The 19,145-nt window shown below is 37.2% G+C and overlaps 1 protein-coding gene across 1 annotated transcript; it reads left to right on the top strand.

Annotated features, from left to right (window-relative positions):
• Window positions 1-3,156: 3,156 nt before the first annotated feature.
• LOC307132269 (uncharacterized protein) lies at window positions 3,157-15,483 on the top strand. Its single transcript, XM_079826456.1, has 3 exons — window positions 3,157-3,579; window positions 7,683-8,199; window positions 13,766-15,483. The coding sequence occupies exons 2-3, from the start codon at window positions 8,166-8,168 to the stop codon at window positions 14,998-15,000; spliced, it is 1,269 nt and encodes a 422-aa protein (XP_079682582.1). The 5' UTR covers window positions 3,157-3,579; window positions 7,683-8,165; the 3' UTR covers window positions 15,001-15,483.
• The last annotated feature ends 3,662 nt before the right edge of the window (window positions 15,484-19,145 follow it).

Here is a 19,145-nt window from a genome sequence, read left to right on the forward strand (position 1 = left end):
TTTAGTCTCTTTTTAATAAATCAATTCTATTTAACCCAGTCAATAGAGTATAAGTACTTTAGTAGTATAAAACCAAAATCTTCTTTTAGCCAAACCCATTTCAAACAAGGTTATCTTCTTATATTATACATCCATTCAAGACTTGTAAGACACTCTGATTTGAAGTTACAACATATTTATTTTACCAACCAAACATGTTAGAAGGACACACACACACACACACACACACACAATAAAAACACTGAGATGTCTCTTAAGGTTTGTGGTGTTTATTCCTGTGATTTTGTAGCCTCATTTCTCCCCATCTTTTTCCACAACACCCGTTTTATTTTCCACTTAAATGTAATCAAAGTTTTTTTCAAATGTCTTAATAAGAATAAATGCATATTTAATTTAATAGGACAATAATGTCCTAATTATTATTTAATTATTTAAATCTGTTTAAAATTAGACTCACATTATAGTTAAAATGTTTTTCTGTCTTTTATCTCGGAATAACCTAGAATAATTTGAATATCATCAACAACAAAAAAAAGTGAAAAAGTGAAACTTGTATATTATATTACATACAGACTGATATATTTAAAATGTTTATTTCTTTTAATTTTGATGATTATAACAGACAACTAAGGAAAATCCAAAATTCAGTATCTCAGAAAATTTGAATATTACTAAAGACCAATACAAAGAAAGGATTTTTAGAAATCTTGGCCAACTGAAAAGTATGAGCATGTCCAGCACTCAATACTTAGTTGGGGCTGGTTTTGCCTGAATTACTGCAGCGATGCGGTGTGGCATGAGTCCATCAGTCTGTGGCTCTGCTCAGGTGTTATGAGAGCCCAGGTTACTCTGATAGTGGCCTTCAGCTCTTCTGCATTGTTGGGTCTGGTGTATCGCATCTTCCTCTTCACAATACCCCAAAGATTTTCTATGGAGTTAAGGTCAGCCGAGTTTGCTGGCCAATTAAGAACCGGGATACCATGGTCCTTAAACCAGGTACTGGTTGCTTTGGCACTGTGTGCAAGTTCTGTTGGAAAATGAAATCTGCATCTCCATAAAGTTGGTCAGCAGCAGGAAGCTTGAAGTGCTCTAAAACTTCCTGGTATACGGCTGCTTTGACCTTGGACCTCAGAAACACAGCGGACCAACACCAGCGGATGACATGGCACCCCAAACCATCACTGACTGTGGAAACTTTACACTGGACCTTTAGCAACGTGGATTGTGTGCCTCTCTTCTCTTCCTCCAGACTCTGGGACCTGATTTCCAAAGGAAATGCAAAATTTACTTTCATCAGAGAACATAACTTTGGAGCACTCAGCAGCAGTCCAGTCTTTTTTGTCTAGACGAGACGCTTTTGACGCTTCTGTTGTTCAAGAGTGTGACAGCTGAAACCCATGTCTTGCATACGTTTGTGCGCAGTGGTTCTTAAAGCACTAACTCTAGCTCCAGTCCACTCTTTGTTAATCTCCCCCACATTTTTGAATGGGTTTTGTTTCACAATTCTCTCTAGAGTGCGGTTATCCCTATTGCTTGTACACTTTTTTTCTACCACATCTTTTCCTTCCCTTCGTAATGAATTAATATAATATACAAGTTTCACTTTTTGAATGGAATTAGTGAATAAATCAACTTTTTGATGATATTCTAATTATATGACCAGCACCTGTATAATCTCATATAGGATGCGTTTGGTTGAGTTAACCCGCAGCGCTTCATTGTACCGGTGATCATCTTCAGTTTCAGCGAGTGCTCTCAAACAGGGATGACAGGAGTTATAGGCCTTCTGACTGTGTAACTTAGTTCACCTGTGCGTGAATTTGTGCAAAAAAAAGTTTGAATGTATTTATTTTGTATAAATATCTGATAGTTCTCATATATGATGCGTTTGGTTGTTAATTAACCTTCTAAGCTCTTCATTTTATAATTGTTCATTCATTAATAACCCACAGCGCTTCATTGTACCGGTGATCAGCTTCAGTGCACGCTCTCAAACAGCAACGTTATTTGAAACAGACTTATATTAAAGATTTTACTATTACTGTAATATTAAACTTTTTTTTCAAAAACACAGAAGCGTTATTATTAACAAGCACTTTTATTGTTCTCATATTATTTTCATCAACAAGTTATATTATTTTGCTAGGCAATAGAAGACACACACAAACAGAGCAATAACCTTTGTTAATGTTAGTAATAAAATGTTTGTGTTTATTAACAGTCCATTCACAGTGCATTACCTAATGCTAACACACACAACTCTGGATCTGAAAATGTTGAGATTAACATGAACTATCATGAGTAAATCCTGTAGAAGTATTGTTCATTCATTGTTGGTTAACTAATGCTAGTGTTACCAAACATATTAGAAGTGTATAATATGTTTAAACATATTATCAATATTAATAATTTACTTGCATGTGTGACTAAAGTTGAAAGTTTGAAACAATTATTTTTACCCTATATATATATTGTAACATATATATACATAATTGTTTAAAAATAATGTACCTTATATGCGTGTAAAATTACTAAGAAATGGGAAATTAGGAATTTTGTGGTCGGGGTCCAATCGTTTTTTGGGGTCACAGTTATTTACTTAAAATAAAAAGTGTCTCACAACCCTTCATCTGGCACTTTAATGAAAAGAGTAAAGAATTCTGAGTATCACCTAAGACCTGTTTGAGAACCCCCATGCGAAATGGCTTTCTTTCTCTTACGCTGTTCAGAATTCATCCCGCTTGAAAACGAGCGCATTTGACATGTTTCAGTAAATCTGCTTGCAGCTCTAATGCCCTTGGCCTATAATGAGAAAGGCTGTAACACAAAAACATGCTGAGATTAAATCTAAAACACATTATTGTTTTATAGTTTAACACTAAATTAAGTTTTATTACTGTAAGAGAGGATTCTTATATAAATATTGAAAGGTATTGTGAACTTACAAATACACTTCCAGATACATACACACGCACACACATGAGACAAGACCCTAATCCAAATATGGCAAAGAATGAAGAAACCAGCATCCTCTGTCGGGGTGACACAAGACAACTGACAGCCGGTCAGCAGTTTCAGTTCCTCTGGAAAAACCCAAAGAAACTGCATTGAGACGAATGTAAACGATTCTGTATAAATACCCGTCTTTTGTTTCTTGGTTGTGCATCATTTGATTTGTTTGATAAGTGCATCCTTGTGGAGAAATAAGTTCTCTACGAGTATTTGCTCAAATTGCTCTGCTGTATTATTTTAACTTGAATTGCTCGGATGAGAACAAGTTATTTTTTTACATCTATTGCTTTGAACTGCATACAAGGTATTAGCCTGTGTATTGGTCCACTCATACAGGACGGCCCTGGTGAGATTGGATAAACTGAAGTATTATAATCTGTAACAAATATTAATCATTGTGTAACCAGTATTTTTTTTATCTTTTGTTTAAATACATTTTTATTTTATAAAGACAAAATACTGTTCAGTTTTTACTTCAGCTTATGAGGACAGTTCTAAAAGAATAGAAAGAGCATTCTAGTACATCTTACAAGGCCAACAACCATCCATGAGAGAATCTGCTGGAGGGTAAGCATGAATTCATTCAAGTGGTTATTGACTGATTATTGATTTTGTATTGTTCAATAAAGGGTAATGGGGTCATACACCTAGATTACTTGTATAAATTAAACACGGCAGTGAAGGTTTAGACCTAATTCTGACCTGACAGCACAAGACTACTTAGTTGCAGTTATTATTATTGTATTCTAATGCTGCGTTCACACAGGACGTGATTTGCGCAAGTGATTTACATGTTTACATGTTAAGTCAATGCAGACACGCGAAATGGCATTCTGCGGCGCGATTCGCGCACATGAGGCGGCGCAATTGAATCGCTCAAGTTGAAAAATCGGAACTTTGGCGGATATTTCGCGCTACGTTAACCAATCACGAGCTTGCTCTAGTAGTGACGCATTTACAAGCGGAGACAGAAATCCCAACAAAAATGAACAGGAACAGGAACAGGAATAAAAAGGATCTTGCTTGGAAGAAAGTGAGTTACCCTCTCAACAAAATCTATGTCAGCCATTTCACAACGAGACTGGAGCAGAAAAAAAGAGCCAGAGCAGCGGCAAATGTGAGGAGGACTAGCCGAGGAAAGGCGGGTCTCGCCGGGTAAACGAGCGCGGAATGCCACTGATCGCCTGGATCTCACAACTCCGAAAACGCCAGATAAAATGCTCAAATAGGCTCTTTTTATAAATTAACCACAGATTTGAGCTTTAAACAACTATATTATCGCCTGAAAAAGTTTTTAAACTACGTTTTGTCACACATTAATAGTAGTATTTTTTACAAAAAAGATGTCAAGTGACCGAGACGAGCTGGCTCATATAGGCTCATATAGGCTCATATAGACTCATATCATATAGGCTCATATAGGGTCATATAGGGCTCATATAGGCTCATATAGGCTCATATAGACTCATATAGACTCATAGACTCATATAGGCTCATATAGGCTCATATAGGGTCATATAGGGCTCATATAGGCTCATATAGACTCATATAGGCTCATATAGGCTCATATAGGCTCATATAGACTCATATAGACTCATATAGGCTCATCTAGGCTCATATAGGGTCATATAGGGCTCATATAGGCTCATATAGACTCATATAGGCTCATATAGGCTCATATAGACTCATATAGACTCATATAGGCTAATATAGGCTCATATAGGCTCATATAGACTCATATAGGCTCATATAGACTCATATAGGCTCATATAGGCTCATATAGGCTCATTTAGGCTCATATAGGCTCATATAGACTCATATAGGCTCATATAGGCTCATATAGACTCATATAGGATCATATAGATTCATATAGACTCATATAGGCTCATATAGGGCAGAAGCCCCTCCCATGACGCGAATTCGCGTCTGTTGTGTAGTTGTCACAATCGAATTTCACGCGCGAATGAAGCGAGTAAACTCAAAATGTTCAATTATTCGCGCGAATCGCGTCCGGTGTGAACGCCACATTAGGGTTAATCAGGACCTGAGATAAATACCAGATCTCACAACATTACTTACACGGTTAAAGACCACGTTAACGTAACGTAAATAACGTTCGCTCTCATTGACATTGGACATAACTTCTAAAATGCTGATAAATACGAAAACATCGAATATGTTCAACTTTGTACATTTTTAACTAAAATAATTAACGTTAACGTTAGTTTTATATGAGCATTTATTCCGTAGCTTGACGTAGACCATCCCCATTTCCCTTGGATATATAACTTACAAAACGCTTCTAACGTTAAATATCCACACAAATAACATGAAAAATGTTGTACACTTTTATCGACACATTTTGCCTGCTATTGAATTATTACCACTTACCTGACGCATGAACTTGCACCCTCAGAATTGCTGCTCTGTGCTGTCTTCTCCTGGTGAAACCCGCGAACTGCGCAAAGTCCTTCGACCTGTAACAATCCTTCCGCAAAGTCAAACAATCAATACAGATCCTTCCGCGAAATCAAATGAGCTCTTTTACGTATTTATTCATTAAAATTAGGCAGATTTAATTCAACAATTAACTACATATGTTAACGAACTATATATTTATATAAAATATGTAATATGTATAAAGTGATGAAGGATCCATATTCTCATCATAATGCAGATACCATCATAAACAAAACATTGAAAATACATCTAATTTCACAGATGTTGTTTTGATATATTATCAAATGTTTCTAACAGCCAATGTGTTCAACAGCACAAACAAAATCCATACCGTAGATATTGTGTGTAAAATATTGCGTTGACCTTAATATTTTATAAAATATTGACTGGATTTGAGTTTTTTAGTCCAGTCAACATTTGCAATCCTAATGTTAATTGGATTTGAAAATATCCATTAACTCAATATTTTTCAAATATATTTCTGCTGACTTAATATAATATGTCTTCTTAACTAAGCACAAGAAAATTAGGTGAATATGTTTTTTTTCAACATTTTATTAATTGCGGTTTTTAGAGTGAATGAAATGAGTGTTAAGTGTGAATTTACAGGAGATGTGAAGACATCATCATAATAAATGAGGTGAAAACAGGAACTATTGAGATGAAATAAAGAGTCTTTTCAGCAGCTCTGTTAATATTGATGAGCCTCAGACTATCAACACTCATTCAACAAGACATTCAGGATCATCAGCAGATCATCTCACTTTATTCTGACTGTTTGCTCTTACAAACACATTATTCCAGTCACAGGGCCGGCCCTGACCAATTTGCTGCCCTAGGCAAGATTTTACTTGGTGGCCCTTGTATCAGATTTAGCACTACATGTTTTCAGTCTAAGTTGCGGAAACACTGGTACTGTTTTATTTTTTTAATGCATTGATGTTTTTTAATTTTTATTGTTTTATATGATGTCCAGTCCATTCTACCCCGTCATTATGTTCATGATATTATTTAATTTTTTTAAAAGGCTGATGATAGTTAAACTATACAAAAATAGCACCTATGCCACATTACAGCCTAAACACAAATAACAAGTGATTGCATCTGCATTCATGCACAAACTATTGAGAACTAGCAAAAGTGTTTGTTTTCCAGTAGATGCAGCAAACTTCCACTAATATGCACATTCATGTTTTCACCATGAATTAAACTGAGAAATATAGATATTTAATGTGAAATTTACATAAAATGTTGCTATTTTAAATAAACCTGTATATAAATATCATTACTAATTTCGGCAAATACATTTTAAAATGTCCATATGTCCCCTTAAAACTGCACAACTATAGAGTAAAAACATTAGGCTATTAAAAAAGTGATATTACATGCGTTTAAAAAAACAGATATGATTCTTTTTGACAAAATCCACTGGAGAACCCAGAACAGCTGCTGGCATATAGTTTAAAGTAAAACTGGAATTAATTAGCGTACATTAGTATTTTACTACTATGCAATTAAATCAACTGTTCATTCATTACACCACTTTACCTCTGTCTTTACACTGCAGAAAATGCTCTTCTTATTAAGTCATTTTTTCTTGTGTCCAGTCCAAACATCAAAACAATTCCTAAATCAAGATGTATTTACTAGTAAAATGACATTAGATCATTTTTTCCTTGTTTCCCGGGGAAAAAAATCTAAATGAAGTGAGTTTTAGCTTAAAACTAGCACAATTATCTGTCAAATGGGGTGAGAAACAAGAAACAAGATTTCAATCAGAAACAAGATTATTTTTCTCACCCCATTGGCAGATAATTTGGCTTGTTTTAAGCATAAACTCACTTAAGAAAAAATATAATTTACTTATCTAGTAAATGCATCTTGGTTTAAGAATTTTTTGATATTTAGACTAGAAACAAGACAGAAATACTAAATAAGAAGAGCATTTGTGCAGTGTTTCCCTTATCTTGCCTGCATCAGAGGGCTTCTGTCTTTTTTGACACTACAATTCGGCCATCCGTCATAATTGATCAGGCAACATGTGTGGAAAACTACAGAAGAATCCGAATGCTGACATTGAGCTTAGAGAGGGAAGAAGAAGGGACTGAGAGTTTAGTCTGGAGACATTGATGATGGCTGTGTGACTGTTGACTCTTCTTTTGCAAAAGAATAAACCATTTAGTAAATCTACAAAAATGTCTCTTATTTAGTGGTAGCTGAATCATTACATCATCAGTGAAGCTCATCCCACATCAATCACATCATCAGTGAAGCTCCTCCCACATCAATCACATCATCAGTGAAGCTCCTCCCACATCAATCACATCATCAGTGAAGCTCCTCCCACATCAATCACATCATCAGTGAAGCTCCTCCCACAGCAATCACATCATCAGTGAAGCTCCTCCCACATTAATCACATCATCAGTGAAGCTCCTCCCAGAGCAATCACATCATCAGTGAAGCTCCTCCCACAGCAATCACATCATCAGTGAAGCTCCTCCCACATCAAGCACATTATCAGTGAAGCTCCTCCCACATCAAGCACATTATCAGTGAAGCTCCTCCCACAAAAGTTAATCAATAAATGCTGGAATATTCCCATCAGAAGACGAGCATCAGCGCATCAGGAAGAGCTGAAATCAGTTTATTAAAGAGGACAGTGAGAACACGAGTGATCCAGAACCTGCAGAATGAAACACACTGAAGATCCTGAAGAACAAAGAGGTTGGTGTTTATTCTTCATTCATTCATGATAAAGTTTCTCTTATAGAAGTTACTCATAGTTATAGAGATTATTCTTCTCTCAGTAACTTTGGTAACAGGGTTGATGAATGCGAACACTGTACAGTTTGTCTCAAAACTAAGACAATGGAGAAAGGGTATCATGCTGTAGGAAGGGTCCAGATGATGTCACTTCCTGTGTGTGACAGTTTTAAGAAATGCTCTTTTTTTAAAGGATGAAACTCATGTCAGAAGTCACAGGGTTGAGTGGAACATGTAGGACACAGATAATGCTAGTGTTATAATGGATGATTTAAAACTACAGTAGTTAAAGCCACGGTCACTCAACGTCCAGCATGTTTTGCTCTCAGCAGTTTCTCTGGACACTGCAACGGTCAGGATATGATGTCACACTATGTGCATTTATGAAACATTTTATAAAACATAAATTGAACATAACAAATGCTAACTAGATAATAAGTTTGTCCAGACCAAAGCCTAGCAGAAAGGTTGAAGTAGTTTTAACGGTTTTAAGGTTTGTGTTGTATTTTTATACCGCTGTAACATCCTAAAACATCCTACACATCCCCATAGCCTATAATAATCATACACAGCTTCTCACCTGAAGGTTAAAGATGTCATGAGTAGGAGTTGCTTTAGGGTCAGCGGTGTCCTTAAACCAGCTCAATCTCGAGGTCATGTGCACTGGGCAGGATGCTAATATTAATATCTAAACTGCAACAAAATAAAGTTATCTCTAGGAAAAATCACTGTTGAGTGTTCTCCAATCGCCACAGAATGGCTTTTACTCCAACAATACGTTTCAGAATAATATGAAAATTTTACAAAAATAACAAAACTATGTGTAAGTCTTCATCCGAAGAGCTGCCCCGAAAAACCCTGTACAAATCTTTTTATACTTGGACATATCCTGGGGCCTTAAAGGGTAACTTCAGTGATTTAGCATTAGGCTTTGTATCAGTAGAAACTCCATAGCATATTTGAATTATGGTACTTTCCCCCCTCATATACCCCTAAGACAAGAGAATTATGCATTTTATTTCTAGAAAAAATCCTCAGATGACCCAAATATCGTCCTTTTGCGTCATCGGAGGATTTTTTGGCCAGAGGCTAAAGACTACAGCCACTAGATGGAGCTGTACAGAGTAAAGTGAGTGTTTCAACTTTTCAATTAATTCCTGTGATAGTTTAGCTTCAATATGCGATCAGAAACGTGCCAGACTGGCGCTTAACGTTCCCTCAGCTCTGCTCAGCTCTTCGTGAGGAATGAGATCTGACACTGCTGCATCTTTGCCATGACTTTCGTTCGGCTCACTCACACTTTATTGAAAAGACACGTTCAGTTTTTAATTGTAGTGTTTATTCTCTAACTGAACAAAATTAATGTATTACTAATACTATGAAGATCAAAACGACGGTGTACGGAGTGGCCTCGTAGGGCAGCGAAGCAAGTGCATTCTGGGAGGTGTTGTCTTTCATCCACATGAGACAAAAATACATTTTCTGTCTTTTCTCAGTCTAGAAGGCACCAAATTCAAAAATAATTTCACATTTCTTCTACATAAATGACCCAGTTTAAATACAAAGCTTAAAGCTAAATCACTGACGTTACCCTTTAAGAGGCTATGACTGTCCTCACAATATAATAACTCCTTATAAACTATTTGCCTTGGACTACAGCTATCATAATATGTATGTCCAAGGTTATTATAACTTTTGCAGCAAGCACACACACACATTTCTTTTATCTTGATTTGCAGGGACAAAACCACAACTCTTATCACAGCCGACAATCAGCTTGAACTTCCCCTTTTTAACGGTTTCACGATTAGAAATGTGCAAGCAGTAATACTTATTAAAGCTAGATAAGAAAATAAGCAATTAAACTCACATCTTAAAATATAAACTTTGTTGCAAGGCAAGTTTGAATTATACTATATTTCAAGAAATTCAACCTTCTCTTGCAAGTTGAACATTTCTAATTGACTTTCCAAAATAACATTTCATTTGTCTAATGACTGGAATTATCTGTTTTCCACTCAGAGGTTAATTCTTGTTCAGTTCAGTTCAGTCTTTACTCATTTCCCAAAGGCAATTTGGTTGCAGCAAACAAGCATACACATAAAACAGTGTCACACACACATACACGAAAATAGGAGAAAAAAGATACCCAATAAATACATTTACCTAGAATTTAAAAACTTTACAGCTGAGGGGACAAATACATTTTTAAACTGATTTGTTTTACTAAGCGGAGTTCTATACTGGCTACCAGACGGGAGAAGATGAAACTCAGAATACAAGGGGTGAGAATCATCTAACAAAATGTTTTCGGCTTTACCCAAAGCCTGTCTATGGTATAACTGAGCCATAGTCATCTGCTTCCTCCCTGTTATTTTGTTTCCCTGATTTACCATCCTCTCAATACGGTTTTTATTTTTAGCATTCAGAGAGTTGAACCAGCACAACAATGAAAAGGATAAAAACGACTCAATATAGGATCTATAAAACATGCACATCAATGTTATCAGTTTCCGTAAGCAATACAATCTTTGCTGCCCCTTCTTACACAGAACATCAGTATTTGCGGAAAACGTCAATTTACAATCTAATACAGTACCCAAATACTTGTACTGTTCAACACTCTGGATCCCCGCTCCATTAATACTTATTTACTTATCATCAATTGATTTCCCCCTCAATCTATAATCAATAGTCCTCTCTTTAGTTTTCAGAACGTTAAGTTTTAGAAAAGCATTCTGACACCAAACCGTAAAATCCTCAACCACCGGACCATGCGTAGAATCCTCCTCACTCAATAAGCTAACGATTACAGAGTCGTCAGCAAATTTTAATATGTGCCTGTTACCAAAACTACTCTTGCACGCATTCATGTACAAAATAAATAATAAAGGAGAGCGGACACACCCTTGAGGTGACCCAGTCGATGACACCAGCCATTCAGAATAACAGTCATTTACTTTGACTCTCTGTGTTCTCTGCACAAGGAACTCTAAAATCCAACCTACCAAATAAAAATCCAACCCAAATTCTTCAATGAGTTTGTCAATTAAAATATGTGGCTGAATGCTATTGAAGGCAGATGAAAAATGTAAGTGAGTTGCCACAGCATCCTCTACGCCTCGCTTGTTTCTGTACGCAAATTGAAGAGGGTCTAGAGAACTCTCAGTCTTGTGCATAATTTCTCTCTTAACCAATTTTTCTAAACATTTCATCACTAAGGATGTAAGCGCCACAGTTCTAAAATCATCGAATAACTGTGCATTCTGCTTTTTTGGCAACGGAATCAGAGTAGACTGCTGTAATAAAGTTTGTTCGTATGGGAAGAAGGAGGCGGGAACCGGGGAACATTCAACACGTTTAATACAAACACAAAATAAAATGGCGGCGGCAGCCCCTCACGGCCGACATACAAAAACAAATGAACACAAAATAAAATGGCGACGCGCAGCTGGCACCCATCCACCCTGATGAGCGCCGCCTCGTCCCGCTCTCACGGTCCCTCGGCCTCGCTGCTCGCCATAACTGCTTCCACCGTGCAGATACTTTTTGTATTTTTAGGGACCAGGCAAAAATATCATAAAATATTGGTCCTAACTGCTCCGCACATTCCTTAAGTAAACGACCCCCTATATTATCAGTCCCCGATGCCTTCCTGATTTTACATTGTTTAAAAACTGTTATCACATCTCCCACATCAAAAGAGACACACACATTATCTCTGTTTATCCTACACTTATTTTTTAAATTCTCAATTTCTAATTTAAAATCGTGCGTGTCAAATCTCATATAAAAATGATTAAAATCCTGTGATAAAGCTGCATCTGAACTAAAACCGTTCAAGCTAATTCTATTATTTATTTTCCTACTATCCTGACCTGTAATTAAATGCATCCCCTCCCAAACAGAACCTAAATGTCCATTTTTCCTGCTTCCCAAACACATTTCAGTTTTATCTGTCACTTTTCTTGTTATACATAAATCATTTAGGAGAGATCTTGTTTTACGGGAAATCATCGGAGGAATGGCCAACATGTAAATTTGAGGATTAGTATCTTGCAAAAACAACTAGTATACTAATATGTACTGTCATCATTGAAAAGACAAAAAAATTAGTTTAGACTTCAGAAAAAGAATTCTTAATGCTCACAAAGGAGGAAAAGGATGTGCATGGTATCAAATCTTGGAAGAGACAGTGAGAGATTTCTAAAGACACAAGAACAATTACCAAGATTCTAGTGAATGATTTTGCCAAGTTTGGGATTGAACATGGTCAAGAAGATGGTCACTAGAGCCAACTGTGATCTTTTGAATATTCCTATCTAATAGTTGCCTCATCGACACGTCATCCTCAATAAACCCGTCTCTGGCGTGATGACTCCAATCTTTCGAATATTCCTATCTAATAATTGCCTCATCAACACGGCATCCTCAATAAACCCGTCTCTGGCGTGATGACTCCAATCTTTGAATATTCCTATCTAATAATTGCCTCATCAACACGGCATCCTCAATAAACCCGTCTCCCGTGTGATGACTCCAATCTTTGAATATTCATATCTAATAATTGCCTCATCAACACGGCATCCTCAATAAACCCGTCTCCGGTGTGATGACTCCAATCTTTGAATATTCCTATCTAATAATTGCCTCATCAACACGGCATCCTCAATAAACCCGTCTCCCGTGTGATGACTCCAATCTTTGAATATTCATATCTAATAATTGCCTCATCAACACGGCATCCTCAATAAACCCGTCTCCGGTGTGATGACTCCAATCTTTGAATATTCCTATCTAATAATTGCCTCATCAACACGGCATCCTCAATAAACCCGTCTCCCGTGTGATGACTCCAATCTTTGAATATTCATATCTAATAATTGCCTCATCAACACGGCATCCTCAATAAACCCGTCTCCCGTGTGATGACTCCAATCTTTGAATATTCATATCTAATAATTGCCTCATCAACACGGCATCCTCAATAAACCCGTCTCCGGTGTGATGACTCCAATCTTTGAATATTCATATCTAATAATTGCCTCATCAACACGGCATCCTCAATAAACCCGTCTCTGGCGTGATGACTCCAATCTTTGAATATTCCTATCTAATTGCCTCATCAACACGGCATCCTCAATAAACCCGTCTCCCGTGTGATGACTCCAATCTTTGAATATTCATATCTAATAATTGCCTCATCAACACGGCATCCTCAATAAACCCGTCTCCGGTGTGATGACTCCAATCTTTCAAATATTCCGATAAAATATTCTTGGTTTGGGTCAATGTTTTGTCTTCCAGCATGATAACCTGACTTCTGGTGAAGAACTACCTCCAAACAAGCAAAGTGAGTCCTTGACTGGCCTCCACAAAGTCCAGACTTGAATCCAATAGAAAATCTATGGGAAAACCTTTCATAGGGGGCTAATAATTTAGTCTTTCACTGTATGTCCTTTCACAAAAAATGTTGTACTAATTTTGATGTACTAAAAGTTCAATTTAATTATTTATCTCATTTCAGACGTGATGGAAGAGAGCAAGGAGAGTGAAGAACTGAGTGAAGTGGAGGAGGAACATTATGTTAAACCTGGAGAAAAACCTTTGAGTCGCTCAAAGACTAAAAAGACATTTATAAAGAAAACAAGAGCCAAGAAATCTAAAACCTGCACTCAGTGTGGAAAGAGTTTCTCAACCAAACAACATCTTGAGCGCCACATGAGAGTTCACACTGGAGAGAAGCCGTTCGAATGTGATCAGTGTGGAAAGAGTTTCTCAACCAAACAACGTCTTGAGCGCCACATGAGAGTTCACACTGGAGAGAAGCCATTCGAATGTGATCAGTGTGGAAAGAGTTTCTCAACCAAACATCTTGAGCGCCACATGAGAGTTCACACTGGAGAGAAGCCGTTCGAATGTGATCAGTGTGGAAAGAGTTTCTTAACCAAACAACGTCTTTATGTTCACATGAGAGTTCACACTGGAGAGAAGCCATACTTATGTGATCAGTGTGGAACGAGTTTCACAACCAAATACCATCTTGATGTTCACATGAGGATTCACAGCGGAGAGAAGCCGTTCACATGTGATCAGTGTGGGAAGAGCTTCTCAACCAAACAACATCTTGATGTTCACATGAGGATTCACAGCGGAGAGAAGCCGTTCACATGTGATCAGTGTGGGAAGAGCTTCTCAAGTAAATGTGGTCTTGAGCGTCACATGAGAGTTCATACTGGAGAGAAGCCGTACGCATGCGATCAGTGTTGGAAGAGTTTCTCGCGATCATCAAGCCTTAAAGAACACATGAGGATCCACACTGGAGAGAAGCCGTTCAAGTGTGATCAGTGTGAAAAAACGTTTAATTGTCCATCAAACCTGAAGACACACCTGACAGTTCATACGAAGGAGAAGCCACATTCATGTTCTGTGTGTGGAAAGAGTTTCTCACTGCTGCAAAGTTTACATATACATGAGAAAATGCACACTGGTGTGAGAGATTACCTGTGCTTTGAGTGTGAGAAGACTTTTACTACAGCAGGAAGTTTAAAACTACACCAGAGCATCCACACTGGAGAAAAACCTTACAAGTGTTCACACTGTGACAAGAGATACAGTCGGTCAGGACATCTGAAAAGACACGAGAGGATCCACACTGGAGAAAAACCTTACAAGTGTTCACACTGTGACAAGAGATTCAGTCAGTCAGGAAATCTGAAAAGACACGAGAGGAACCACAGCAGAGAGAAGCCGCACGAGTGATCCGGGACGTTTCCTCTGAGGAGGCAAAGGAGGCAGTACCTCCTCAAAACAAAAAAACTGGATGACCAAATAATCAATATTACAAAAATAATACAAAACAAATATTAATAAAATTGACGTTTACAAGAGTAAAAGTCGCTGGTTTTTATAAAGTAATACTGTCCAACAGCGACACCCGCAGGTGAAGTTACAGAAGGAGATGCGCCTCCTCTCTCGCCATTGACTTAAAGCAGAGGCAGGGCCTCCCTCACGCTATGATTGGATATGATCGTCTATGATTGGATATGATCAGTTATGTTTGGGTATGATCAGTTATGTTTGGATATGATCGGTTATGATTGGATGTGATTGTTTTGTGTGATAATTCAAGTTCAGAAATAATATACCGAAGGGTTGGGTAAGAGACCTCTTCAATTTATAATCAGTGATAATCGTTTTTATATAATCATTTCCATATTCAATAAATGACTCAAATATAATTTTAGTCATGTGTTTGCTGTGAAGTGTTTAATCAACTTTTTCAGGCACATTCTGAATTTGGTATTTGGGTATTTTGAGTCCCTCAACATGTCACCCATATATCTGTTCCTAGTTGACCTTAAGGTTACAGGGGTCAAACCGTCCGTGACTTCACCTGGTTTACAGAATTGCACCTCTTTCATGTGTATTCCTCTAGAGCAGGGGTCTCCAATCTCGGTCCTGGAGGGCCACTGTCCTGCAGAGTTTAGCTCCAACCCCAATTAAACACCCCAATTGAACTGCTAATGCCTTGTAAGACACTGTTTAGCTGGGTCAGGTGTGTTTATTTGGGGTTGGAGCTAAACTCCAGGACCGAGATTGGAGACCCCTGCTCTAGGGAATAAAGTGAATATTATTTGTACTCCTTCCAGAGGAGGGAATGTATTATCAGCATGTTTTGGTAGTCTGTCCTGTTGATAGTTATTGCTGTGATTCCCTAGTGATTTTGTGTGTGTGGAGGATGTTCTGTGCTGGTCTGGTATTGGAATTATGGGACAGTTCAAAACCGAAGACGCCTTTCCACGACCCCCGAGGTCACCACCGGTCTAAATCTAGGAATTATGCCACGACTGTTTTGACTAAGGGTGACATGATCTCCTATCTATTCATGTGTGGGAAATTGCTTAGACTATATGTGTTCTTAGCCAATCAGAAGTAGTCCACCTGTTAGCAATGATGTAATCAAATCAGGGTTCGTACGGGTTCTTGAAATCCTTGAAAGTGCTTGAATTTTGATGTTGTGTTTTCAACACTGCATGAAAAGTGGGATTTTCGTCAGTATGTGGCACTGTAGATTGCCGTGGAACTTCAGGTTTACGACTATGCACAGCAATTTGCAGGCAACACCGAAAACTGCCGTAAATTGTCGGAAATTGACGTGGGCCTTGCTTGGCAGTTGTCCCCCCATGACCCCCCCTCCCCTTAATTCTAGGGGAGGCTTTATCATGTAAATGAAGATGCTGTGAGCTACACAAATGCAAATCAGAGTAGCAGCAGGGGGAGTTTTATCTAGGTTCTGAATTTTTTTAACTAAAACAAGTTTAAAGTTTAAGTTAAAATGTTAACTTAAATTTAAGTTAAATGTACTCGTTTTAGTTCACATTACTACATTTTTAGGGCAACCAGTTTGCTCCAATTTTTTAAGTAGATTCAACTTGTCCGGGCTCACAGTGTAGATTAATTACTCTGTATGTCATTAGCAATAACCAATGTTATGTAAAAAAATATATATACAGGACAGCAGTTCATGTCTTCAACCTTTAGAGAGGTTATGTGATGCAACAAGACAATGAACCAAAGCACACAAATAAATCAAGTAAAGCATACAGTTTACATACCAAAATTAATTTTTCCACCCTGCACTGTGAATGATTTTTTAAATGGCTATTAATCATAAATGTGAAAAGTACAAGTTTGTGTGTTTATAGTTAAGTCAGATTGTGTTTTTCTGTAATTGTCATTTAAATTGAGCTCACACCACATTTTATGAATTATCAATGCAGATTTTCAAGAGGTGGTTTCCTGGACAGGGTTTAAATTATGCCAAGAGTAGGCCTTAATCTATTTAATCGTGAGTTAAAAAATTGTTGCCTGGAACAAAGATTAAGCACAGATTACTAACACCTGGACTATGAGTCCTGAACTAAAATAAACTGGATTCATTTACAGTTTTTTCTAATTGCTTACACACAATTTCTGAAAATATGGCTCCATTTCTTGTAACTCTACACACAAAACACACAACATGCTAAACATCAGACATCGCTTGCAAAAGCAACACTTTGTGCAAAACTATTTTAACTCTTCCAAAAATGTTGTTTTTGCATATATCTAACTACACACAAATATGCACAACTGAGGAATTTACAGTTGAACTGAAATCAGCTGAACTGAAATCAGCTGAACTGAATCAACACTGAAGTCACTTGAGCTGAATATTGACACTATATTGGCTTGTTAGAGCCGGTTTACAGCAGAATTTGTTTTGAACTTGTTACTGAAGCTGCTATGAAACAATATATTTTGTTGAATGCATATTCTTTCTTTCTCAAACCTTAGTTTTGATTTCTAAGTGATCAATTTATGTATAAGTGTTTTCACACATGATCATTGGCTGTATGGGTCCTCAGTAAATTAATGTGGCATTTAAATGGCAAAAGTTATTCTTGTCTCTATAACTTATGGCTTCCTAAAGACACGTTTATGGGTAAATAAAATATTAATAATATAAATAAAATGTATATCAAAACATATTTTAAATATAATGAAGTCATTTTATTATAGCACTCATCAGATGTTCCTGGAAACAAAACAGAGACAGAACAGTATAAACAAACTAAACACCAAATTACAAAAACATTATTATGTGAAAGTGAATAAAGTTGTGTGTGTGTGTGTGTGTGTTTTCAGTTATAAATATGTGCTGTGTAAATTAGCCTATATATACTTTTAGAAATTATATATAGCCTAACTTTAAAAAACAAACAATAACCCATATAGATAAATTATAATAATTGTATAATATTAAGCATTTACTTAATATACATTGTAACATTAGGCTACTTTACTCTAGCACAGTAGTCAGTTAAGCAATTAATTAATATCTTATATTAATATGTATGTAGCCTAGGCTACATCTAAAGGTAAGTCTGCTTTAAAAAATATATATATATTACACTTCGACATGTACAGAATGTGCGCGTTAAGAAACACGTTCAAATGTGTCTTCTTAACATGTTAAAACTGTGCGTCGACTGTGTGTGTATGCCTGTTACACGACCAGAATGTGCGTGTCTACACATACAAAGAAACACGTAAAAAATTGCTGCGTTGACGCGGACAAACAGTGCCAGTCATAAGTCACGCGTTTCGTATAAAGAGATTTGGCCCCGGGCGCGTTCCATAGTAGAGCCCTTGTCCAATGACGTGTGAGGTCGAGGTCATGGCCATGACGCGTAGAAGACGAGCTTTAAACCTATTTTTTTTGCTGCTTTCCTTTTTCGTGATCAACAATGACAGGACGCCGTCTTCAACTCCTGGACGCGACCAACTTTTTCGACTAATTTTCAGGAGGCTGTCTTCGTCTTCACAACTGCAGGCGCTATGAACCAGAGCATGGGTAATGTAACGTTACGATTTAAAGAATATGCTTTTATTCAACTGTATAAGGAAATGGGTGCGTTAATAGATCCGAGCTTAAAACTGCACATATTGTTTACACAGACTATCCTCGCCTCATAACGAAGCCGTGAGAGCGATTCTGCTTGGAGCGATTTCCAAGAGTGCGCTGATCACGACGAAATTGTGTGTAAGTAACTTCTAATGTGTTTCTCATTCCTAGTTTAATTTTACCGTGACTGTTTTTATTAATACCAGTCTCATGTAATTGTTTTCCAGCTGCCTGTAAGACGAATTATGAATCGACACGCCGCAGCTTCAGAAACAAACAACCTGAATTTACATAGCAGGCGGAAACTGCGAAGTTTAGCTCGGAGTCGATCAAGAAGAAAAAGGGTAAGATTTATTATATTAGATCCGTTTTTTGTCAATGTGAGTATTTTTCAGGTTGCTTATTGTCTTTATGGATTGTATTACAGTTGCTGGAAGTGAGAGTGTGCTGGATGAGG

Source organism: Gobio gobio, assembly GCF_949357685.1.
Source record: "Gobio gobio genome assembly, chromosome: 1".
NCBI classification, from domain to species: Eukaryota; Metazoa; Chordata; class Actinopteri; order Cypriniformes; family Gobionidae; genus Gobio; species Gobio gobio.

What these genes read in the sequence shown, in the direction of transcription:
- LOC307132269 (XM_079826456.1), top strand. Translation starts at nt 8,166, where the DNA reads ATGAAACACACTGAAGATCCTGAAGAACAAAGAG. An exon ending in AGATCCTGAAGAACAAAGAG is followed by an intron (nt 8,200 to 13,765) that starts GTTGGTGTTTAT and finishes ATCTCATTTCAG; the next exon opens with ACGTGATGGAAGAGAGCAAG.